The 25,625-nt window shown below is 36.7% G+C and overlaps 1 protein-coding gene across 2 annotated transcripts in view; it reads right to left on the bottom strand.

Annotated features, from left to right (window-relative positions):
* Nucleotides 1-25,625, bottom strand: part of DHX15 (DEAH-box helicase 15) — a 44,755-nt gene that overhangs the window by 11,767 nt on the left and 7,363 nt on the right. For both annotated transcript variants that reach the window (XM_014885154.2, XM_088163224.1), the window contains exons 3-10: nt 21,424-21,617; nt 20,159-20,318; nt 19,564-19,782; nt 9,852-10,019; nt 6,121-6,207; nt 4,465-4,614; nt 4,194-4,302; nt 2,903-3,094 (exon numbers count right to left, since the gene is read on the bottom strand). In XM_014885154.2, the coding sequence (XP_014740640.1) occupies nt 2,903-3,094; nt 4,194-4,302; nt 4,465-4,614; nt 6,121-6,207; nt 9,852-10,019; nt 19,564-19,782; nt 20,159-20,318; nt 21,424-21,617 (1,279 nt within the window). The remainder of the gene's footprint in view (nt 1-2,902; nt 3,095-4,193; nt 4,303-4,464; nt 4,615-6,120; nt 6,208-9,851; nt 10,020-19,563; nt 19,783-20,158; nt 20,319-21,423; nt 21,618-25,625) is intronic.

Genomic DNA, 25,625 nt, shown 5'->3' on the forward strand with positions numbered 1-25,625 from the left:
TTGGACTGTTTACTACCTTGATTTGGTACATCAACACCTAACCACATCTGTAAGACAAGAGGGTTTCAAAGCTACAGAGTACCTGATGATTTTAATAGAATTATATGTATGCATCAAAATCACTAGTCTGAAGGCCATCAAGGTTACCTACACAGACTGGAAGGCTAAACAGACCTTAGTTCAAATCCAGTGCTGATAGCTCTACCAGGAGCTAGTACCATATAGAATGAAATACTTTAATTTCAAATTTGCTTCTTCAGAAAGCCCCAACAAAGTAAATAGTTCTGAAACTGTAGTGTACTGGCACAGTCTAAACCAACTTGAGATTTGAGTATTGCAAGTCTGTTACTAGACAGAACACACCAGTCAAATCTCTTCCCACATGGTATTGCTATCAGCACTGGTATACAAATATGTGAATGAAGGTATTAAGTCTAAAGGCTGTGATGGTAGCGGTAGTGGTGGAAGGTTAAACCGTCCTTTGGCACTACTTCAAATAAAAATTATATATCAAGAAATGCAACATGATGGGGTCTATCATTATATTCTCTTACACACATCTGACTCATCTCACTTCCATCCAAAAATCATGTTTCATCATTAATTCTCCAGACACAAACTAGCCAAGACCATAAATAGTATTGCAGCCAACTTAATTCATGGTCTGTCAACATTCTAGTATGTTGTAAGGTTACTATCAATCCACAAGATCTTGAAAGTAGTTATAAGAGATCTGCTGGAGCAGGGAGGTTGCACCAGACCACCCACTGTGATTCCTTCCAGCCTTACCCATTTTGTGATTTACTTTATAGAGATCTACACCAGAAAATAGACCAGTTTGGTTTTAAGTAAGTGCAATTTTTAAGAGGTTAAATTTCAATAAAATTAATTATTAAATACTAAAAATCCTTCATGTTTTTCCAGCTGCTTGGGACTACATGAGTTTTTTCATTAAGTGAAGCCTTGCAATCACATGAGAACACCTCTTTGCATATGATGTATCCCTATCAAATGAGGGCTTTTTTGCACAGTTATGTAGTTTTTCTTCATTCTTAAATTTGCATAAAAGCCCCAAAGCACGAGATATTGGGAGCTGAATACCAGATGCAACTTGAGAAAAAAGAAAAAATAATCACACTGTAACAGTGAATTTTGGTAACAAATCAACAAAGACCAATGCATTAAAGAAAATGGAAATGCAGGTGTGAAATAAACACCCTGTATAATGGGCCCTGCATTTGAAAAAAGAGATAATATCAAGTGTATTTTCATTTCTAACTGATACCAATAAAAGCAAAAGCCAGATTATTCTATCACTGTCTTAACTCAGTGTTTTGAAAAGTGATAGTACTTTCCATACCACAGCATGACACCATGGCTCTTCTAAAATGTAGTATCATAATTTAATCTGCTCATTTATTTAATGCTATTTTTGCTCTGTCACCTAGTTTCCCATTCAGTCCAAACTAAATATATGGATTGCTATCAACAACCTGACAATCTTTATGTGCGCTTAATCCACCAAAACACATAATTATGCTGCTGCTCTAAAATGCTTACTTTGGGAAACAATCCTCACAGAGACCAGGACTATGGGTTTTATAAGAGTAGTTTTTTAGAGTTTTGGTTACAGCCCTCACATTAATCAGTTTCAATCAATTTTTTTTGTTTTTCCCCCCCAAAATTTACTTATTATTATATTAACTGTGGTTTAAAAAAACAGTAGGTAACATGGCCTGGGAAAAGGAGGAGTAAGGCAAATCAGTTGAAGGCCACGGACAAAAAAAATGGTAGATCCTGGGGGGAGAAGGGGAAGGAGAAGAGAAAGACAGGCACCAACCTACCACCACCTCCGCAATTAAGCCTACCATTTAATTAAAGAAAAGTATTATGATTCTGCCCTGCCCATCTGCTCTGAGTCTGAACAATCATAACTCTGAATAAACATTTTAACTTGTTCTTTAAAACTTTCATATAAATATACTGTAAGACTAAACTGAAGCAACAGATTTTACACTTAGTCAAAACTTTTCTTTTTCTCTATCCAACCAAGTTAGGCATGTCAGCAATACACCTGCACTGTGGAGAGTCTGGTAAATTACCAAAGGTAAATAAATCCCAAAGACAAAAGAGTACTTATGAGTATGAACACCCCCATTTTCATAACAGATTAAAACCTGCTGTTCATCCTATGACCTCTAGTTACAAAACAAAGTCACTTTTACACAATGGGGAAATGAAATACAAGGTTTGCTTGGTAAATTTTCCTCTCATTAAGCACTCTATGCATACAGCTCTGCTCTGACACAGAGCTATTCATGTAACAGCAGCAGAGTACAACTGTACATCTCAGTTAATTCTTATAAAAATACATTTTTCTTCCAAGTTTCTTTTTTCCCTTTGAAAGTACTGACCGTTCTCCAGTTTTGTCATTTAATGACTGAAAAATATATCATATACAAGCTGACGATTTAATATAAATTATACTCCAACCCCTTTGGGAAGACTGTTATTTATCAAAGTGCAGAAGAATGCACAATACAAAATAGATTTTACTACCATAAAGATTAGTGGCCAAGATGCATTTCTGGGCCTGGCTATGAACCTAAATGGAAAATTCTGTTCCACTAGCCTGATTCCCCACTCCTAACAATTCAAATATATATATTTTTAACTGATGTTAGGAGTACACTCTTAGATAATTTAATGTACTAGTTTCCAACATTACTAATCACTAGCTTCAAGGTCTCAAGATAAATCCATAATAACTGAACCCATATATGAAGAAGCAATTCTAACTTTATTAAAAATATATTTATGTTATTTTTCTGATGTGGGAAAATGAAATTTTCCCCAAACTGAAGATACGCAATTTGTTTAGTTTCTCTTTTCCTGCTATTACCTGACAACATGGCAGTAATAGATAGGACCTCATTAGAACAGTTGTAGTCACAGCTTGCAATAACCATTTTAGCCAGCTGTGGATCCAATGGAAATTCAGCCATCATGGATCCCAACTCAGTCAAATCTCCATCATCATTTAAAGCAGCCAGATAATTCAAAAGCTCTAAGGCTCTCATCAGAGTTTCGGGAGCTGAAAGAAAAAAATATGTAAATTCACACATTAACCAAACGGCTCTGAATCAGCAAAAACCAAGGAAGCACAGACTATTATTAGGTTTAGTGTTTTAGATTTTGGTGGGGTTTTTTTTTTGTTCTCCATTCACTAGCATCCAAATGTAAAACTGTTACCAAATCCAGAAATACACACCCAAGCATGAATGAATGGGGGCGGCAAGGACGGAACACTATTTAGAAAAGCTTTAAACTCAATCACAAGCTGTGAATATTTGAAGATTACTGCTTTTCAAAATTCAGACAGCATTGTGAAATATTCAGTACCAGTAATATCACTTCTCCCTGCAGATATTTTTTCCCTTGTTCCATACTAAATAGATCAATAATCCTAATGTGTCAGCCATATCAACTCTAGATACCTACAGTCTTTCAGAAAGCCAGTTAAGAATGTTCTCTTTATCTTGCATTCCTCACACAGTCACTTTTAATCCATAAAGAAAAACAGAAGGAAATCCAAAAGTCTTTCTGTTAAGCTATCATACATGTTGCACAGAACAAATTGTTCTGTAGAACTATTTAAAAACTTACAGACTATGTCTGATTTTTATTTTAGGGGAAAAAAACACAACTATTTATGACTAATTTACATTTTTGATTAACTATATAACCCAGTTATTTCTGAAGCATATACGAATATTTAACACTTAGAAGAAACATGTATATAAATTAGAGTTTGAGCCAAACCATGTATTCAGCTTTAAAAACGCCAGCCCATTTTGTTTACAAACAGTTGTTAACTGATTGCACAATTAGGATGTGTAATCAAGGTGATGTAACAGACTTTCTAATGTCAAGAATTTTCTGTTATTCTTTGAAGGCAAGGGGCTTTCAGTAGCTTCCTTGGTTCCACTGAAAGCTCTTATATAGAAAGAAAAAGCTTGCTTGGATATATGACACAAAGCACTGAATTTCAGGATAAACAAAAGACATTGCTTATAGATTACAATAAAAAAAAAATTAAAAAACCCAGAAAAAAAACAATGAGAGAATTTATGCCATGTTGTCATATATAAAATAGCCACAAAAATAAAGATTGGAAAGATGGAAAGAGATACCTGGAGGATCCATAAAATCAAAGTGCACCAAATCATCTATACCAAGCTTCTTGAGCTGTAATACTACAGATCCTAAGTTAGACCTCAAAATTTCAGGGTATGTGTTGTCCTGGGGGGATGAGGGGGGAAAAAAAAAAAAGAAAATTTGTAACACTTCTCCAGACACTTTATACTACAGAAGCATTTAAATTCTAATTTTGTTTAACAGCACAGCACTCAACAACCTGAATCAGACATTCTTATAAACACAATGTAAAAACCACCATCTTACCTGCATTTCAGTTTTGTAGGCTTTCTCTGTATAAAGCCTGAAGCACTTGCCTGGCCGAGTACGACCAGCACGGCCAGCTCGCTGCTGGGCAGACGCTTTACTGATCGCAGTGACCAGCAGAGACTCCACTCTGATACGAGGATTGTACACCTATTTCAAAGTAGAGGCAGAGAAGGACAGAAAGTAAAAGAATAAACAGTTTTCATGGATAGGACACAACTACCCAAACTCCTTTAAACTTATTTTTAAACACAGCTTCTGCTCAAGTTGTATCTATGTGAAAATTTTAAAAAACTGGCTACAAAAGACTCTGGAGAGCTTCAAATACAACTGCCTAGAGAACAGCATTTCTTATTCGTCTTTTAACAGCAACTCCTGCCAGGCTCCCTGCTCTTCAACGCATTTTTAGAGAAGATTTTCATGGCAAAAGGAATGTGTCCAATTTGCTCTACAGAGTACTAAACACTCATGATGCTCAAAAAATCCCATTAAAATGTTGTCTTGATATAACTATGAGATTGAATAATCATATTCTAGAGATGAGAAAAATCTAGTATCAAGGTTCTATGCAACTGTAAAGATCAGGCTGATGACAAAACAAAACTGTATTTCAAGGATACATGCAGACTATCACAGTACAAAATATCTGCTACTATTTACTGTAAAATTTCCACTGCAATCAAACCTAAACAGAAGCCCTTGCCAACTCAATAGGGCTCAGGGAAAAGGAATACACTGAAAACAAAGGCAGTAGTCAAACAGTAGTTTCACCTGAAGACATTCTCAGTCCACGTTTTAAGACCTTTCTTGTATGATTCAGTATAAAACATGAAAAGAAACTTTAGTTCTTATTCTAGAAGTAAAGTCCTGTACTAGTTCTGTAAAAAGACCTATGCGTGAAAAAAGTTCAGCCTTCATGGTGATTGAAATTTGCGCATAAAAACACATCGGCTGTACTCACATTCTGCTGTGTGTCTGTCTCATTTTGCACAAGTTAAAAAGGCTGACAATGTGCACCACTATTAAAGGAAAAGACTAGGTAACCAAGTTATAAAGAAAGCTACATTTAGTGAAAAAACTGAATGAAGACAATGAAATTCATATTTTATTTTATGTAGTTATTGGGTTGACTGTAGGAAAGCTACTTCAGTTCCTCTGAACATCCTATGATGTTCCAAGAACCACAATACGAGCTTGATTACACAAGGCTGCAAGAGTACATGATAAATACTGACATGAAACGGCAGGATCATTTCTTTTCATTTTAGTGCTGGTGTTTTCTATGGTGACTTAAAATAAGAGGAGGCTTCTAGAACCACTTTTATTTACTTTCATACAGTTTGTTTTACTTGAGCATCCTCCAGCATAGACACATAGTACTAAACTACCCTTCCTAAAGTATCTAAAAAAACTATATTCCAAGTCTAGCACAAAATTCTCACGTTTTTCTTTTTTTAAAATAAAATTATTCTATCTGAAGTTCATGGACTGAGTGCAAACCCTAAAAATCATAAGTTAAAAACAAAACAAATCCAAACCAACGAAGCTCAAGATTTCAACTGAAAAAACCTGTCAGTGTTTGCAAAGGGAAGAGTAGCCTAAGCAAAACAGATTCCATCAACTTTCCTACTATAAAAAGAAAAAAATAGCACTTACCTTCTGTTTTGCAAAGCCAGGATCAATCACAAACACTACACCGTCTATTGTCAATGATGTCTCAGCAATGTTAGTGGACACCACAACCTGTCAAACAAAAAACCAACAAAAACCCAAACAACTAAATGAAACTACTTCATCCTGAAGATGAAGGGCTCCAATTTTGTCTCTACACAAATAACTTTCAGTAAACTTTCCATCACTTAATCAATAACTACCAGAGCTGCACTCCAACACTTGCACAGGATGATCTGAAATCAACCAGAGGAACTTCTAGTGAAAAGAAAGCAATCTTCATCCACTGTTTTTTGCTCCCCTATGGGTCTATTAACAACATAACAAATGTTAGTTGAGAAGAAGAGCAAACATTTAACTTACAAAACCACTATTCAACTTTTTTTCCTCACATCTCTGGTACAAAATGACAAGTTCTCATAGGAACCCCTTAACATCATCTATTAATACTAGCTTTTTATCTTTTTCTGAAAGCCTGAACAGGGTAAACTGGTTAAATAATATTAAACTGAAAGTTATATACATTATCAGCACAGTATTTTCTTCTATCTGGTTTGAAATAAAGCTGCTACTGACACATTCCAGCTAAAATCATGAACAATATGTATTTAATTTCTACTTTTTTTCTATCACCAGATATTAAAATATCTTTACATATCTTTACATTCTTAGCCTTTCAGAAGGTTAAGTCACATGCAAAAATTAAAGCAAGGATGACTATTAGAGTCATCTATTTGAGTCATTTGATATGACCATCTGAGGCTTGATTTGCCAGCATTTAAATTTTTATGTCCAGAGATGCACTGTAACAGGCTATGGATACTATTAGCTCTCATCCCAACAGTGACCACATTGAATCACATTACTAGCACATAATTATCTCAGAAAAGACCCAAAATCTGTTCAGCACTTCATCAAAAGTGCTTACTTTTCACTTCCTAATTTCAGAGCATTCTGTCATCACTGCTTTCAGTTTATCAATTAGAACTGGAGAGACCCCTAATACTTAGTTCAGAATTACAATGAGGCCAGTGACTGCTGATTGCCCTTCCTGCTGGCTGATCACTTTGCCAGTCGGCAACTTATCACACTCAGCTTGTCTTTTCTTAAGGTCTAAGCTTGCCCAAATATTATAATATATTGAAAGCAGTACTTTGATGGAAAAACCAGTGACAATTTGTAATTATGGCATTTCACTCTAAAATGTCGTGCTATTTAGAATTCATCAAACAAACAGAAAATATTGTACACATGTCATTCACAGATAGCCTGCACAAATTACTCTAGAGATAACAGCTACAAATATCAGTGCAAGTCAGTGCAAAATCTCAATACACTTTCATTAACTACTGATTTCTATTAGGACACCCAATACAGTTAGTATGCTTAGTCCACAGCTGTACAACAATTTCATTTGTACCTGAAATCACTTAATCTATACAGAACTTTCCTAAGGTAAAAGGAAAAAAGTTATTTACACTGTGGATTCTGTTGCACATACAGATATCATACGTATTGTTAATGCCACATTGCTTTAAAAATGGCAATTAATGACTATAAAAACGCAAGAAAATTTTTAAAAGGTTGAAGAAATACTATCTTTCAAGTCCAAATCAAAGTACAGTTACTTGAACATCAAACAATTTAAATTAGCACTATATAAAATAATGAATTATAACTAGCCTTAGCTGTAGTTTTGCAGTTTGAGAAGAATTTAAAAACTTTCTTCTGAATACTAAAATATATATAGCATCTACATGTAAAAACATATCTGTATTGTGTATATATTAACTAGCAATGCTTAAGACTGCACAGAAACTAGAATGCAGTTTGAAAAGAAGGGATAAGATGACAAGGAGCCTTTAACATAGGACAACAGAAATGTTAAGTCATCTTCATCTTCCTCAACTAAAAAAACATTCTTACTAGTTAATCAGAGTATTTGTCTGCAATCTTAAGCCTTCTCACAATAATAGCTGCTTTGATAGCTCAAAGACCAAAAAAAGTGCGAAGTTGTCAATCTACATCACTGCTAGCTGTTACCATCACTACAACAGCAAAATGCCACTCCTTCCAGCATTTCTCATTCCACAAAGTTAAAGCTCAAGAGACATTTAATTCAGTTACTGCAAGTACTTCACTTACACTCATATGACCATTAGATCCTTTGAAAGGATTCAGATCACCTAATAGCTCCCTGCTCAGCAGTTCTAAAATCTAGGTTCAACTCCCACAAAGGACTGGATGAAAACAGACACTTTATAAATAGAGAGGCACAGCACCACAAGGTTTTGCTTTACATACCTTGATCACTAAGACTGACTGAAAGTAAACCAACATTTAAAGAATTTATAACAAAGACACACTTTCACTCATAGTTAGTTAGATTTGTTATGGAGATAAAAAGTAAAACATGGAAGCCAGAATATTTCAGCCAAAGCAGGCAAAGAGGAAAAGTAACTTCACTGGTCTGAGTCTGTTGCCCACATGCTGTGCCTGCTTTTGCCTATAGCAGGCATCTTTTGGGCATAACAATTTTTCTTGTGGTAATACTGTCGATACACCAAGAGTGTAGTCCTCTCAGAGATTGGTACTGGCTCTACCACTTCAACATAAAAAATATATTCTGCACTTGTTATCCTCTTACGCAGAAAAGAAAAACCTGCCTATTTTGAAGGGCACAGTTTTAAAAACATGAGCGAAAATTTAATTAAATGCACAGCTACCGCTTATTACTTAAAAGCAATTTCATTGATTTAAGTCATTTGCAAATACAATTTTGTTGCAGCATTGATTTCATGATTTCAGACTGACTGCTTTCTGCAATCAACTTCTACAGGAAAAGGAAGATAATTTCACTAAATTTAATAAGTGATTATTCTTCCAGAACACTAGAAAGTTGTCACTAGTAATCTACATGCATTGTACTGCACAAAACCAACAAATAATCAAGGAACAAACCCAGCCTAGAGCACAGTATGATTCAGCTTTAAGCTTAAAAATCTTAGCTTTGTGACTGCCAGTTCTGTAGAGCAGGAGTTTCGTTTTAGGAAGCTTTAATATGACTCCTTTCTAATAAAACACACAGCTTCTACTATGGATTATTTTGAGCAATGACACTTTCAAGAACCACTACGTCATTTCAAGTTTTTCAGTTTCTCAATCGATTTTGCCTAATGAAAGGCCCTCAATTCCTCATTTATTACTACAAAAATACAAGCCTTGAACTTAAACATACTTGTTTTAACTTGCACCTTCTCATACACCTTAAGAAACACAAAAAACCTGCCTGACGATCTACCTTAAAGAGATAGCCCAAATTGTCTCAAAAACAAAACCAAAAGAAAAAAAAAAAAAGGGAAAAAAAGCACATCTCAAAATAACTACTTATGGAAAAAATCCCATCCTCCACATAAAATCGTATTTCAAAGAATTTAAATGAATGCCATTACCATTCAGTCAAGTCAAACTGTTACAACAACTCCTGGCCCTATACAGATGGACGACAGAACTTTGATTTACACTGAGAGACAAATTTCAAATTACCTAAAAATTCTAATATGATAAAATACTGCATTTTTAAGGCTTCAATAAAAAAACCCTTGTACTTATTGCTGTCCAAATATATTTAAAGGAGCTGGAAGTAATATTTCATGGCTCATACAACTGTGAGTAGCTACTTACAGAACAGAATACTAATACAGCTTAGTATTTACCTTTCTTCCTATTGCTCCATTTTGTTTTTTTGGTGGGGGAGGTTCAAATATCCTTTGCTGTTGCTGTGGAGGAAGAGTGGAATACAATGGAATGATTTTTATGTCACCAACTTCAGGACCTAAGTCATCAATTTCACGTTTTATCCTCTTGCAGGCTTCATCAATCTCCTGCAAAACAAAAACATGGGTTAGAAGAGAACTCCATGAAAAAGGAAGCATATTTAGAGCACTTATGACAATTAGATTAAGTATACACCCTGAAGAACAATTACAATAACTTCTACTTTAAAAAATAAATCAAGGTGCTTACTGAATCTGCAATCAAATTTCTATAATACTTCAAGATGTTTCAGCTTCTATACTCTAATGAACAGCCTAATTTGCATTCAACATCCTTTTTCTTTTAGTCATGTTTCCTAATTAAATCTCTACAAATTGTACTAAAATTGAAATCTCTCACCCTGGAATATTAAACTGCACTCATGACCTTTTCAATTTTCACAATCTGAAGGAAATTGATGTGCAAGATATTTAAAATAAGCCAATTAAGCTTTAATGTCACGTATCACTAATGCAATTATATGGAAGATTTGCTTCATTGTACCTAATGAGAACAAACACCTTTACAGTATAAACATGGATATTCAAAAACCAAACCTCTCAATCCCAGGTTTCAGATCTTACTTTAAAAATAACTGAAATACCATTTAAGCTTAAGAAAAATCAGTTAAATTCTCTGAAGATGAGAGATGGTTTTTCTACCATAGTATTTTCTAGCCTATTTTCTGCTTACCATACAAAACGGTTCACCACAGCCCAATTGTTCTAAGTCCATTTCACTTTAAAATTACTACACTTAAGCCAGCTAGGTGACCAATAATTATGACAAGATCTAAAGAAAATTGGAGTGCACAGAAATTTAGGTTAATGAGTAACACCACTCATTATCTTCAACTTAAAAATCACAACAGAGCCTTCACTAGTGTAACTAAGAGACACACTGACCAACTATCAATCTTCCATCTGAACCACTGAGGGGAGAATACAGCCATGACAAAAAGCAACAGCAGGCAAAAGCAAAAAGCAATTGCTACAACATACAAGACCCTAAAGAAAATATACAGAACTGGTAATCTAAAAGCTCTGTAAAATGATTGCTTTAAACTGTGATTTGAAAGGCAAAAGCAGTCTCCTTTTTAGAAATCATAAATTCAGGTAGATCTGGACCAAATCTGTTTCTTTCACTTGTTTTTAAAGAGACGTTTAAATCCTCACCACAAATGCATTTATTATGTTTAAAAGAAGCACAGACAATAGTTGTACTGTATTGACCAGTGTATACAATTAATGTAAGCATGACAAAAGAAAGGCTCTTTGATGTCCAAGAGCCCTTTTAAGAGTAAGCCTAATGCTGTCTAGTAAAGCACTGCCAATTTAAGAGAATTGCAGATACTTACCAAAACCATGCCCGTTGCCAATAAATCCAACACATCTTCATAAAATGTAAGGGGTATAGCGAAACTGAGCTTTGTAAGTGAGTAAGCCACTAATGGCTTACTGTAAGAGAATGATTTTTTTTTTTTTTACACAGGTGCAAGTATCCTTTATTCTCCTGATAACCTCATTTCAAGTTCAGTGACAGCCTCCAAGTGCAAAGGAAGTTAAATATTTAATATAAACAAAAATACAGCACAGACCTTAATTCCTGATCTGAAGGTCACTACACCGTTCATGGAATTTATGCAGATTATACTGCGTAACTGGGAAAGCTGTGATGCTGGATAGGCTACTTAGTCTTCAATAGTTATGATTAGAAGTTCCAGGACAGTTTTATACTCAAGAGAATGTAAAATACAAGCAAGCAAGAAAAAACAAAAGCACTACACTCTTCAGGACATGTGTACACAGCTACTGGTAACTTTCAGAAGAGATAAAAGTATTCATTCTTCCTATTACCAATGTAGTTTCAAAGTATCTCTAATCAGGACTAATTAGAATACTTCAAAATAGAGATGCCGTATTTACAGACGTAACTACAGACGTCTCATCACAAACTGCTTTAAGAAGGATGCAAAACACCAAGAGCCACTGTCACTCATATGAAGACAGTAAAAGTGAATTCTTTAATAGTTGTAGTTTTAATTTTAAAAATTAAAGAGTAGTTTCCTTTTATTTACTACTCTAACAGAAAATAGTGTATCTACTTCAGTAGATCTACTACCAGTACATCTACTTCCCCACACAAGTCCTCACAGTACCAATCCTGCCAAAGTCAAAAAACTTTTGGCCAAAGCCCCCTGGCACAGAGTGTGACCCTTGGGGCCATACTGTGCAGGGCCAGGAGCTGGACTTGGATGCTTCAGGACTTAATCGTCAACTTCCATTTGTACAAGACCTAAGTCTGTATGGGAATCAATGCTTAGCATCGTATTGTTTAGAAAACAAAGCAAGACTAGGGTGCACATTTACCCTTCAATTTATAGTAACAGCAGTGCAGCCATCTGTATTTTCACAGAATAGGTTACTTATGCCTACTGAATCTGACAGGAATTTTACTCCACCTTAACTTACTTCTCCAAAGAAAAGGCAGGCTAATAGCTAGTGCCTAAAAAAACAAAAAAACCCAAAACTACCTGGATTCCCTTGAAGCTGATTTTTTTAATACAACTAGAAATGCAAAGGCCCACCAGCCCAGAAGCAAACTTTTGCATATGAAACCTGTTAACAAAAAAATGAGTCCTGAACTCTCAGAATGCCAGGACTAAAACCAAGACCGTAGGTTTTCCCACAGTTCAAGAGTACCATTTACAAGACTAATGCCTAAATTTTCACCCCATCACCATCTTTGATGCATACTAGTAAATACTAAGCCGACTGAAAGTATGAACAGGACTTTGTTTATGTCCTGAACAAAGTATTACCAAGCAGTATTTAGCAATACTCACTTTTTTTCCTTAAAAAAATATAACTTACACAAGTCTTCTTACTAAAAATCTTCCAGGTATGAATTTTAAAGACTGTCTGTGCCAGTTTCTGGTTCCTTCAGGCTGTGTGTCAAAACACATAGCAAAGAGAAACTTGGAAGTAAATGAACCACAAGCCAATACCTTATTAGCTGCCTTCAATAACACATTTCCACTGCTTTGTATCATCTCACTACTCCAATACCTAACATGCCCTAGCTCTGCATCAAGAACTAAGGATTTGAATGTATTATTAGCAGTTCCTCTAAAAGGAACTGTATAAAATTAATCACGCAAGAGACCAATTTTGCCTATCATGCACATTACTTTTTTCTGCTGTTGAAAATGAAGTCTTTATTACATGTTCAAGCTGAATGCTCTGTAGAAATTCCCTTCCATTTCTTTTCCTGATGGCATTTTTGCAGTCAAAAGTAAGGTGCTCATACTGAAGATCATGAACAACAGAAAAATATTACAGCAGCATTTGCACTTATTATTTAGTGCACTATGTCTTTAAGAAAGCTCATGCTGAAAAAAATACATGATTCTTACTAGTTCCATTACAAGTTCAATTCAATGATAGGCAAAAAAAAAAAAAAAAAAAAAAAAGACACCCAGAATGACAAGAAATGCAGTTCACAGAACAAATGGTTGGAAGGAACCTCGAGGATCATCGAATCCAACTTCTCTTTTCATAAATAATCTAGGCAAGATGGCCCAACACCGTGTCCAGGTGAATCCTATGTGTCCCAATGCTGTGGAATTCACAACTTCCCCTGGAAGTTTATTCCAATGGTTGATTATTCTCATCATGAAAAGTTTTCCTCTCGTGTCTAATCACAATCTCATCAGGATTAAATTTTCTCTATTACCCCTCATCTTTTCATGTGGGTCCTTGTAAAAAGGAAGTCTCCGTGTATCCTATAGTCACCCTCTAAATACTGGCTCACGATGATGATATCTACTCTGAGCCTTCTTTTCTCAAAAAGGGGCTGAACAAACCCAGTCCCCTCTGCACTTCCCACTCCTTCAAATATATTTGTGGCGTTCAGTTACTGAGTTACACTGCTCTTGCAAATCTATCAATCCTTGCCTTCTGTTTGTGTGCAAGACTCATCTGTACTGCCATGGAGAAGGTACAGGGGAATTAAACTTACACTAAACAGCAGCTGCTGTATGATGGACCACAAGTCACTCTAAGTCAAAGTAATTCCAGTGCCAGCATTCACTCTAATTCACAGGCCAGTGGTCTATGCAAACAGCCAGTGCACTTGCTGTCCAGGCTCCACACAATCATAAGATCTAAGCTGTATCTCATCTTTACTAAAATCCTTTCTGCAAAAAGATGGTGACTAGCGATGTCATTGAAGCACATTCAATGGCACTATTTGAGCACTTGGCATGCAAAATAGAGTTCAATGATTTTGTAAACAAATTCCTTGGGAACATTATTGCAGAACCCCTTTCTTCAGTTGACCCTGTATTTGGTACACTTAGAGAATCTGATGGGATGAGCAAAACTTCAGGACTGCTCCAGTTAAACAGTACTTTAAACTCTTTAAAACAGGAGATGACAGACCTATCTACAGAAGATCAGCTGCTACACTATACAGTTAGATTTAGCTTTATCTTAGATATATGGCTCAAATAGACACAACTCTTAAACCTCAAAAGAAACTAATGCTGAAAAAATATAAGGCAATTTCACCTTGTGTAAAACGAATATGGAGCAAAGGAAACTAATGCATAAATAAGTACTTTTCAAAATAGAAATATTTGGCAGAAACGTTAACTTGTGCCCTTTTGAGTTCCATCACATGCAGGGCACAGCTAGTGGATTTGATGAAACGAACCTTTCTAGAAATACACTCTTAGTCCTCAAAGCCTGCAAAGAACTTCCCTACTGCTCAGTAAAGTCAAAACTGAATTTGCCTAGGTATAATTCCCATATTCAGGATCTCTTCGACCCGATTTGTTTCTTATATTTAATATTGGCATCTTCTCAAATGAGTGAAGAGCAAAAAAACTTCTTCCTCTTAGGATTTGAACAAAATTAGTATTACTGCTCTTCATGCTGCCCAAATCCTCAAATACTTCCCATCTGAATCTAAACAGGACAACTTGTGCTCACTTTAGCCCAGTACAGACTTCCTCTTAATCTCACCCAACCACTATCACTGACACCAAAAGAGCTGCCCATTTTTTCTTCCATTTCCACAGAATAAAGTCTGTTTTCTTTTAATTCCAGAGTTTAGCCAGTCTCACTGCGATTAAAATATCTTGCCTTTAAAATAAACCCTCATTTACCAAACTTTCTATCAAAACATCAAAAACATTTTGTAACTTTTCTAAATCATCAGTTTTACCAATATCACTTTAAGCTTTTCTAGAATATTGAACTTCACAGCAACAGTTTTAAGTATATTTATCTACAATCAAGAATACGGCTGATCTGTATTTCACATCTCTAGATGCAGCTTGATTTCTTCCTCATAAACGTGTAATGATGCATTTGGCATTATTAAAAAAAAAAGGTGACAGAGAACACAACTGGTATTCATAAATGCCCATGTCACCAGAACATGTAAGACAGATCTATACAGTTTCTGTATCATTATTTCTCTTTCCCTCCCAAGTTTCATTTCTAAGCATGTTACACCTACTCTCGGATTATTGATCTTAATGGAGTGTAAAATCTAATACTGTTTTTGAAGAAGTCCAGGAGAAAATAAACCAGCTGCCTCTCAGATCTGGAGGCCTAACAAATGTGTATCTACACAACTAGACTACCAACTCCGTAATCTCAAAGACTGAGAACAAGTTTGACAACACCTATTGTCTAACAAAGACATGTTGACTGAAATGTAATTATGCTTTTCCCTTGTGAAACAAAATCCCTCTCAGTTTCCAATTTTGCCTGTGACTGATGACAGGCAACCTAACTTACAGCTATCCAGCTGCAGAGGGTTGATGCTGGCTAGATGTCAGACATCCACCAAAGCCTCTCTATCGCTCCCCTCTGCAGGTGGACAGAGGAGAGAAAATATAGGGGCTCATGAGCTGAGATACAGACAAAGAGCGATCACTCATCAAGTACCAACATGGGCAGAACAGGCTCAGACTAGAGATATTAACTGAATTTATTACTAACAAAATCAGAGCATGATAATGAAAAGTAAAATAAAACCTTAAAAACACCTTCCCCCCACCTCTCCCTCCTTTCCAGCTCTACCTCCTACCCCAGCAGCACAGAGAGCAAACTGGTGTTATGGTCAGCTCATCACATTATTCATCTTGCTTCTCAGGAAGAGGAGTCCTTCTCCTGCTCCAGCAGAAGATCCGCCCCCATGGGAAACAGTTCTCCATGACTTTCTCTAGCATGAGTCCATCTTGTGAGCAACAGACCTCTGCAAGCTGCTGCAGCATGGGTCACTCCTCCACAGGGTGCAGTCCTTCAAGGACAGACTGCTCCAGAGCAGGCTCTGCTCTCCACATGGTCACAGCCCTCGACATGGTCACAGCTCCTGTCAGGCATCCACCTGCTCCAGCATGGTGTCCTCCATGGGCTGCAAGTGGATTCTGCATCCTCATAGATCTCCATGGGCTGCAGGGGCACAGCGGCTTCAGCACAGGCTGTACCACCAGCTCCAGGGGAATCCCAGCTATGGTGCCTGCAGCACTTCCTGCATTGACCTTGGTGTCTACAGAATTGCTCCTCTCCCATGTTCTCATCCTGCTCTTCTCTGTCTGCAATTACAAGCACTAAACAATCTGTGTTTTTTCTTCTTAAATGTTATCACAGAGACATTATCACCATTGGCTCAACATTACCCAGTGGGATCTTCAGAGTTGCCAGGGATTGACTCTGCTTGACATGGATGAAGCTTCTTGCAGCTCCTCAAAGAAGCCACCCTGCTACCAAAGCTTGACTATGCAAACTCAGTACTCCAAGATATAAATTTTTTGAACACTGGCATCAAACATGAACATTATTCTCACGTTCTGAAATTTTCTTGATATACCGGGGGTTGCTTGTTTTAAAAACCAACAAATGAGCTTTGCTCCTTACAACACCTGTAGGACAAGTCCTGTTTCAAAATGTTCATTCCTAATAAATTTTGCTTTTAAACATCCTCTTCTGTTATTAACCCACTTAAAAAGCAGTTCATACAGTGTAATCATATACTTTTGCTCCTTTCAGGATTCAGGAAGGAAATTTTTACTGAAGACATATTTCTGCACCATTAACAACAATTTTATCATCATCCAGTAGCAGGCTAATACAATTAAGATTCCTTTAGTTTCCAAACATATTAAAGCTTCTTTTAATTTTCTGGGCATGACAACACACACAATCTTCCTTGCTATCTCCAAGTTTCATCATCTTCTCTATGTCTTAACTAATCTGTGCTAATTAACTGCTATCCATCTTAATTCCCATATGAAATGGATTCAAATGAATATTCAAATTCATTTGGATGAGAAGGCAGTAGCCAATAAGGAACCCCATTCTACCAGAGACCACTGCATTTACACCTCATTTTTAGCCTCTTAAACTCTGCACAAGTCACATTAGCACCATTTCAGCTAAAGCATGCTCCCTATCCGTAATTTCACTTAACTTTGTATATGCACCTTTCTGACAAGTAAAACAAATAATCTTGCACCTTGTTCATACTGTTTTGAAGAATCCAAAAGAACTCCAAAGCATTTCTGCCTAGCATACATCAATTTTATCCTAGCTACTAAGCCTAATGAACCTGAAGCACACAGTGGTAATGGTTCCTAGAGCACACTTTCCCATTCTTGAGAGTAGAGCATGTCACACCACTTTACATTCAACAGTGATACACACAGAGACTCTATTATGATGCTCAACAAAGGCCTCAAAATGCCATTCATCAAAAGGGTTAAAGTACTTCCAAGCGTCTCTACAGAGGCTAAACCAGACTTGAATTTCATGCTAACCACCCAAACGAAGACTAGCTCCAGGCAGAGTCAACTCCAGTGTCCCTGAGTAGTACCTTCAGCTTACACATGGACTGGAAAACTCCCAACTCCAGAGCAGAGGATGATGGATTACCAAGTGATCCAGTAATCACAGTAAAAGACAATGTTAGACGCTTTTATGCTTAATTACATTAATACACTTATGAGCACGTACTGTGTGCAGAATTTTATTCAGAATTTACTTATAATACATTATGTCCTGCAAATCAACCCAGTGAAAATCAAACAACCTGTTCATACAAAAGAATAGAGTACATCTGTAGCACTGCTGGGTCTGGAATCTAGAGTCATTTGCCAAAGGAAGACACTAATCCCATGCATGATTGTTTAAACAGGTTATTCATAGTAATACATGGCATCTGATGGAGTGAGCACATAATTCATAAATCAGAAGGCCATGTATTTGTGCTACGTGAAAGGCTGAAGACAAGTCTGATTTAACATCTTGCTAAGAAAATAAAATCTGCTGAAACAGCAGGACAGCAGCGATCCTTTCTCTTGCCACCAATTTTCACTCTTCTGCAACAGCTGCTTCACTAATTCACACATTTAAGTACCCAACTAGTCTGAACTACAACTTCAAACTAAAACCAACAAGGTAGGTTTCAAGGCCACTACCACTGGAAGTATTTCTTCCTACCTGTACTTTAATTTACAGCAATACTCCAATCAAAGAAGGACAAATGTAAAAGTCAGAATATTTCCTGTTATAGTGATAGTCATTGCTTTTGTTTATAAGGGAGATGACCTGCCTACCAGAAGACACTTAAATCAAGTGTCTTAAAACTCACGTAAGAGGCAACGTCTTTATGATTGGCAAGTCTACTCAAGAAGCCTAGGTATCTTTAGCATCACAAGTTACATGTACCATTTCCCCCCCGCATAGTTAAGGTTGTGTATGCTTGGAAGAAAGACACTGAATTGTTCCACATCCCTTGAAAGGCAGTTCTTCAAGAGTAGTAATCGTAAGAATTAAAAAACCTTTTTGCTTGTGGCACTTCTTCCCCTACTAAAAACATAGTTAGGGTGACTGAGTCCAGCAAACTTTCCAAATGCCTACAGGTTTTTAACCTCCATCTCAGTTTACCAATATGGACACTCAAAAGAACTTCAAAGAAAGACTAGGACTAAAAAAAACACCCTCGTTTATTTCAAGTGAAGCATTTAAAATTTCCAGAAAAATCCTCATTTCCTGATGTAGTTTAGCTTAAGTGCTTGTATACAATCTTCTTTTGCAGGGCACAGAATCTATTTCTGAGACCTAACTCCCTGAATTTATGGCACTTAAAGTCTACAGCCTAATACCCAAAGTTATCAATAAAAAACCAAAACCTGAACATTCTTATTAAAACTACTAGCTATGTAGCAGAAACAAATGGTTATTCTTCAGTTAAGCTGTACAATACATGTAAAGAAGTGCACAGAACTATTTTCTCAATAAAAACCAAGGACCCTCTCAGTTACCCATATCTTTGGGGTTCCCATCAGTACAAACCTAGGGGTCATTCTCTGGGTTTCTCTTTTTGAAGTACTTGAGTTGCTGAGAATTTTCATTTTAGAAAGGCCTTGCACAGCATTTACATTACAGATATGTACAACATCAAAGGACCTGAAGTGTATGGCAAGTAAACCTCAGGTCATCCAAATAAACTAGAAAATGAAATTAAGTGCTTTAGTCTGCATACGTCACTTAAAGCAGTTTCTATATGGAACAATGAATAGAAAACAGAAGAAAGTACCTCTTGTCCAGTAAGAAAGAGTAAGAGATCTCCTTCTTCTTCTTCACACATGTGAATTTGTATCACTGTTCGAATGGCAGCCTCAAGGTAATCCCTTTCAGGTTCTGGAGTATAGAATATCTCCACAGGATGAGTGCGACCCGGTATAGTTAGAAGAGGACAGTTATCGAAATAGACCTGAAACTTGCCAGCATCTAAAGTAGCACTCATAACTATAACCTGTAGATTTGGAGGACAAAAAGTTACTCAACATTTGGAAGAATTTGTGACATATTATGCATGCAATATGTAGTTTTAAGTAAATTGCTGACTCTCATATAAGAATGCTTTTATTACCTGAATACAGCACCCTTGTTATAAAGGTCCAAAAAAAAATTCCAAGTCCAATACATAAGGTTAAGCTACAGTTACACTGTTTCTAGGAGCTTCCTCAACACAAAACACCGTTCAGAATTTCCTACGGTTAGCCTTCCAATATACATTATCACAGATCAAAAAACAATTCTAAAAATCAGCTAATGGTAAGCACACAGATACTTTATCCACTGTGATTGCAACTAGAACAGAGATGCTGTTGGACTTCATCATTACTGACCTTCAAATCAGACCTCTGTCTTACAACTTCCTTCAGAACTCCCATCAAGATATCCGTAGCCAGTGTTCTCTCATGGGCCTCATCAAGGATTATAACACCATAGCGCTCCAGCAAAGGATCATTCATTGCTTCACGAAGTAACATACCATCAGTCATATACCTGAAAAAATTCCAACACACATTCTGTTTATTAGGTTTGATGCAGAATCCTCTTCTATGTTCACTAGGTTGCTTGAACTAAGCTTTTAATAAACTTTTTAAAGTAGGAACACCAGCAAACTACTTCCAACACTGTAACAAGCCCAATTTAAGTTTTCAAGTAGAAAGAGAGTACAAATGGAATCTGGGATTAGGGGGGGAAAGCTTAAAAAGGGGGGCAAGGGGAAACAAGCTTTAGTAACATTTACAATAGTTTGTATCTCACTGGCAGACTTCCACACCTAAGCTTGAGACAGGAAAAGAAAGGGGAAAACACCCTCGAAAATCCAAGACATACTGTTTCTGCAATTGTTGTTTTCTGTCTGCAGATCATCTATTCACTTCTTGCTTTTCTGCTACTGTTATATTTCTTTTTCCATATTAACTTTATGCCCAGCCCTTCAACCACTTGTACGACCAAAGATAAGACATCTTTTGATACAAAAGCATTAATCCTTGAATCACACTGTGGTGTTCTTAACAGAGCATTTTGAATGTAATTTGCAAATGATGTTTTAAATGCACCTGGTTCCAGGCAGTACAGGAATCTGTAGCAGCTGACAAGTAAAACACTGCTGACTATGTGTCCCAGAGGCAGGTGTAGGCCAGTTTTGAATCTTTGGGAAGTTCTCTTTACTGAAATAAGCTACTGAACTTCACCAGAACTACCCTGAGTAGAAGATACCACACATAAAACATCAGTTGAATGCACCACAAATAGAAACTGCATGTTGAAGGGCTTCATTACGAATAGCACCTTAATAATAAAATACTTATTCAGATCACCTTCGTCTTTATGGATCATTTAAAATTAATGTTTATAGGGTGCAATGACTTCTTTAAGGGGAATGATTCATTTCCAACTCTATTCATGCCTCACACCTCAGGTTTCTCTCAGTTCATGCTACAGCTCCCATGTCTCTTCCCCACTCAGAAACAAAGCACCAATCCACAGAGTCACTCCCTTATTATTCCTTTCATAACTTTGCTCACATCCTTCATTACCCTGTGATTTCCCTACTTCCAAGTATGCTGTTATACCTTTACCTGACAGCTGTCTTACTTACTTCAAAATGGTTTTTGCGCTACTGCAATCTTCAAACCGAATGGAGTAGCCAACCTCCTGTCCCAGCATGACATCCATCTCATCAGCAACGCGCTGTGCCACGCTCATTGCAGCCACTCGCCGCGGCTGGGTACACGCGACGCCCCTCTTCGGGCCGGGTAGCGAGCGCATGTAGTCAACACACCACTGAGGGATCTGTCAAGAATAAAACTCAGTGATAAACACACTTCAAATGGTCATACAGAAGCTGTAAGCTTTGTATTGAACCCAAAGTGACTTAGAGTACAGAGATGTCAACTGCATGCACAAAAATATCCAAAGCGGGAAAGCAATTATGCCACTAAATAAAGCACACTCTTGTTAAGCATGTACATAATTATCTTTGAAGTTATCAAGGAAATACATAGGTTCACAGTAAATTTTAGCCCTCTTAGATCAATACCTTTTAAAAGTACTTAGCACCAACCAACATGCTCCAAGGGCAACCAAAATTAAAGCTAACACACCCAAAACTTGAGATCAGTAGCACAGCTGAAGTTTTACAGTAAGCAAAATGTATTTTGTGTCTTGAAAAAAGATGCCTATTAATATGTTTAAGCAAAAATAATTATTTTAGTAATAAAGAATTGTCTTAGCTAAGAAATGCAACAAATAAAACGAACAGATAATTATGTTCATTAGGTTTATTACTTTGAAAATTTCATCAACCAGATATAAAATCCCTATGCATTCCTTCCTGGGTTAGCACTCGTTTTATTTGCCAGTCAGTAGTTTTCTGCTCCTATTATGAATGTGGAAACAGTAAGAATCGTCCAAAATAAGTTTTATTCAGAATTCCTATTGTCAGTTACAATTTGGTAGATAGATTATTCTCCACATGTTCTCAGTGTGACACTTCGTGAGGCAACATCTCCAGGCCTAACTAGTTCCAAATCTAGGTCAAAAAAACCCCACTTGTTCTTAGTAATTACTTTCCAAATATTAAAAGCACAAAGACAAAAAAACCCCAGAACCTTTATACATTGTACCAATGAGGAATAAGAGAGAAAGTATAATTTAAACCAGGAAAATGTTGGTTCTTCACTATTATATTTTTACAGCAAAATGGACATAAGTAAACAGTAAAACATAACCAGAAGCAGATGAAGGTCATGTAAAGCATTTTTTAATGAAGAATATACTCCACTATAAATATAAGAACAATAAAGCAAACAGCATCAAAATATGACAGAAGACTACTAGACTTCTGCAAAGAACTCAATTTCTGAAAATTCTATTCAAAACTAGAATTAAGAGCAGCTCTTGAACACTAACAGCAGCAATATGGAACCCTATCCTGTAACATATACATGCTTCCCAAGTCACTAGTAACAGCTGAACTAAGTATATTAGTATATATATTAGGTGAAGCTTTTTGACTTTAAACAGAGCAAGTCCTGAAATAAATTTTGAACCAGCATGTCTGTCAGGCCATTGCAGCATGAAACAAAACCAATTTAAAAGTGATTTTCCAGTAAACAGCAAAACCTTCAGCACTGGTGAAATTACAGAAAAGGGTTCCACCACAGACTTCCCTGTGCTAAGCTGATATAGGCAACCACCCAAAGACTTTTCCTGTCCAGCTTTCAAAGACATACAAATACTGGGAAAAAGTACTGTGCCACACTGCATCTTTTACTTCAGACATGTCTGGGAATATACTGAACACTTCTCACCATTTGGTTCTTATGAAACCTAGCCTAAAGTTAATTCCACTGACAGAAAAAAAACCCATAATATCATCAAAACCCCTGACTTTCCTTATAAAAAAGGTCATTTTATCAATATCAAAAGCAGAAGGAATGATTTTAGTTAGCCTCATTTAATTTCAAGGACTTTCTCAATTAAGAAAGATTTTCAAACGTAACTTCCATAAACACGAGGAGATAGTGACTACACATACAGTGTATGTGTACCATTAGAAAAGAAATGGGGAGGTGTAGAAATACAGCTGGAGAGCAGGGCTCAGAGCACTGCTCAACTCATGACTGAAGTGGATGTGCTAAGTTTGGGAGGCCACAAGCCCTGGCAAGCCCAGGCAGAACCATGAATGGGGAAGCAAAAGGTGTGTTTGGTGTGCTTTGTTTAAGATAAATCATGGAAGACCACACGTGCCTGTGCTGGTCTGTACAGGTCTGTGCAAAGGCTCTGTGCAGAGCTCTGATTAGATATTGTCACAATCGTGTGATTGTGCTATTTTTAGCTATAGTTGAAAAGGTGTATATATTGATGTGTGAAATCAATAAATCGGCTTCATGCTTGCATCAAACAGGGGTCTCGTCTCTTCGTTATGCAACTGGGGCTCCGGCGTCTTTGTTGATCACCATCAGGAATGCACGGCAAGAGACAGAAGAGCACTGCCCTTTACGGCTTTTTTGAGCCTCTCCTACTGACTGAAACGTCCTCAGTTAAAAGTTACATGGTAGAATTCTCTGAATTTTCATTATTTGAGAACCTGTATCAGTTCTCCTGCACACTGTCAAGGACATGGACTAACATCACCTTGCTTCTGGACTTCGCCAAGAAGTCCTGCTACAGAAGTGGCATCACTTACATCAATACAGAAAGGAGATACCACTCTACCACTCTCTTTACCAAACAAAATGAAATTATTATACCAGAACCACATATGATCCCAGATTTAAAAGAAAGTGAATGCTGTAATTAAAGTAATTACCCCCCCAAGAGAAATCTGGCACATTCATTCCACCACTGAGCTTGTTTGCAGCACATTCAGAAAAACCAGTTAACTTCAAAGGTTAAGTTTAAATTACAAATTAAGCCACTGCAAATACTAAATAACTGAAAATTAATGTCTTGGGTTCCAATATACTTCTTCAATACTTTGGGGTTTAAGTCTATGTGAAACAAGTGAGAAAAGTTTCATCTTCTGTTTGTTCCATTGTCTGAGCCAAGCATTTCCAATCCTGGGCGCTCTATGAAAACATGTACATAATCATAGAATCACAAAATAGTTTCAGGTGGAAGGGATCTTAAAGATTATCTGGTTTCAACCATCCTGCAATGGGCAGGGATGCCACCCACCAGACCAGACTGCTACAAGCCCCATCCAACATGGCCTTGAACACTTGTAGGGATGAGGCACTCACAACTTCTCCACAAACCTGTTCTAAAATTTTACCACTCTCACAGTGAAAAATTTCCCACCACCTAATCTAAATCTCCTTCCTTTCAGTTTAAAAATAATTTCTCTTTGCCCTATCACTATCTGCCCACGTAAAAAGTCACTCTCCATGTTTTTTTAAGTCCTCTTTAGGCACTGAAAGGCCACAATGAGGCCTCCCCAGAGCCTTCTCTTCTCCAGGCTGAAGAACCCCAACTCTTTCAACCTGTCTAAATAGGAGAGGCGCAGATAATGATCAGGGAAGGGACTTCAAAGGTAGCAGCTCACTATCAAAAAGATATATACTACTGTATAGCCTTCTACCATCACAATAAAAGAGAAGATAGTAATTTTGAAAATAATATTTTTCAAATGTTGCTTGCTTTTGTTTTTATAAAGTTGATATTAATAGCTTATGTGCATCTGCAGTCTGAGCATTAAAGGATTTCTTACCTGCAGAAAAGCATTTATCTTGCTCTGATCAATGAATTTAAGAAGAAAAACAATCATCCCCCAATAAGTTTTAAGACAGCAATTGACCACAAATGCTGACCACAAAGATGTGACACATGTCATATAGAAAATGAAGTTTTCATTAAGTGGCAGCAGGACTATTTTCAGTGATACGTCCCTACAGAGACACTGTCAATTGTTTAAAAATGTATCTGTAACTTCACAGAGCAAATTCAGAGGAAGCAGCGAAGCTTCCAAGACATCCTATGTGCTTCTGGTAGCTTAAATCCCATTTGTTGGAAAGATGTGTTAAATTATTTAAATCCTTTCAGAAACTAAGGGTTAAAGCAGTAAGATAACTCAGGAAAAGCTTTATGCCTGAGGAATGACACTTGACACAACCTTTAGACTTTCAAATTTTCAGACCACACAAGTAATCTTGTTTTCATATATGTAAATACCATTTTTAACATAATATCCAGGATACTGCATCTTCCTAATAACTACATAATCAAACCTTTCTGAAGAATTCTATACATTCCTGGTTTTGGCTTATACAGTTTAAAAAAACAATACCAATAATGTCA

This window comes from Sturnus vulgaris, chromosome 4 (assembly GCF_052056855.1).
Source record: "Sturnus vulgaris isolate bStuVul1 chromosome 4, bStuVul1.hap1, whole genome shotgun sequence".
Taxonomy (NCBI): Eukaryota; Metazoa; Chordata; class Aves; order Passeriformes; family Sturnidae; genus Sturnus; species Sturnus vulgaris.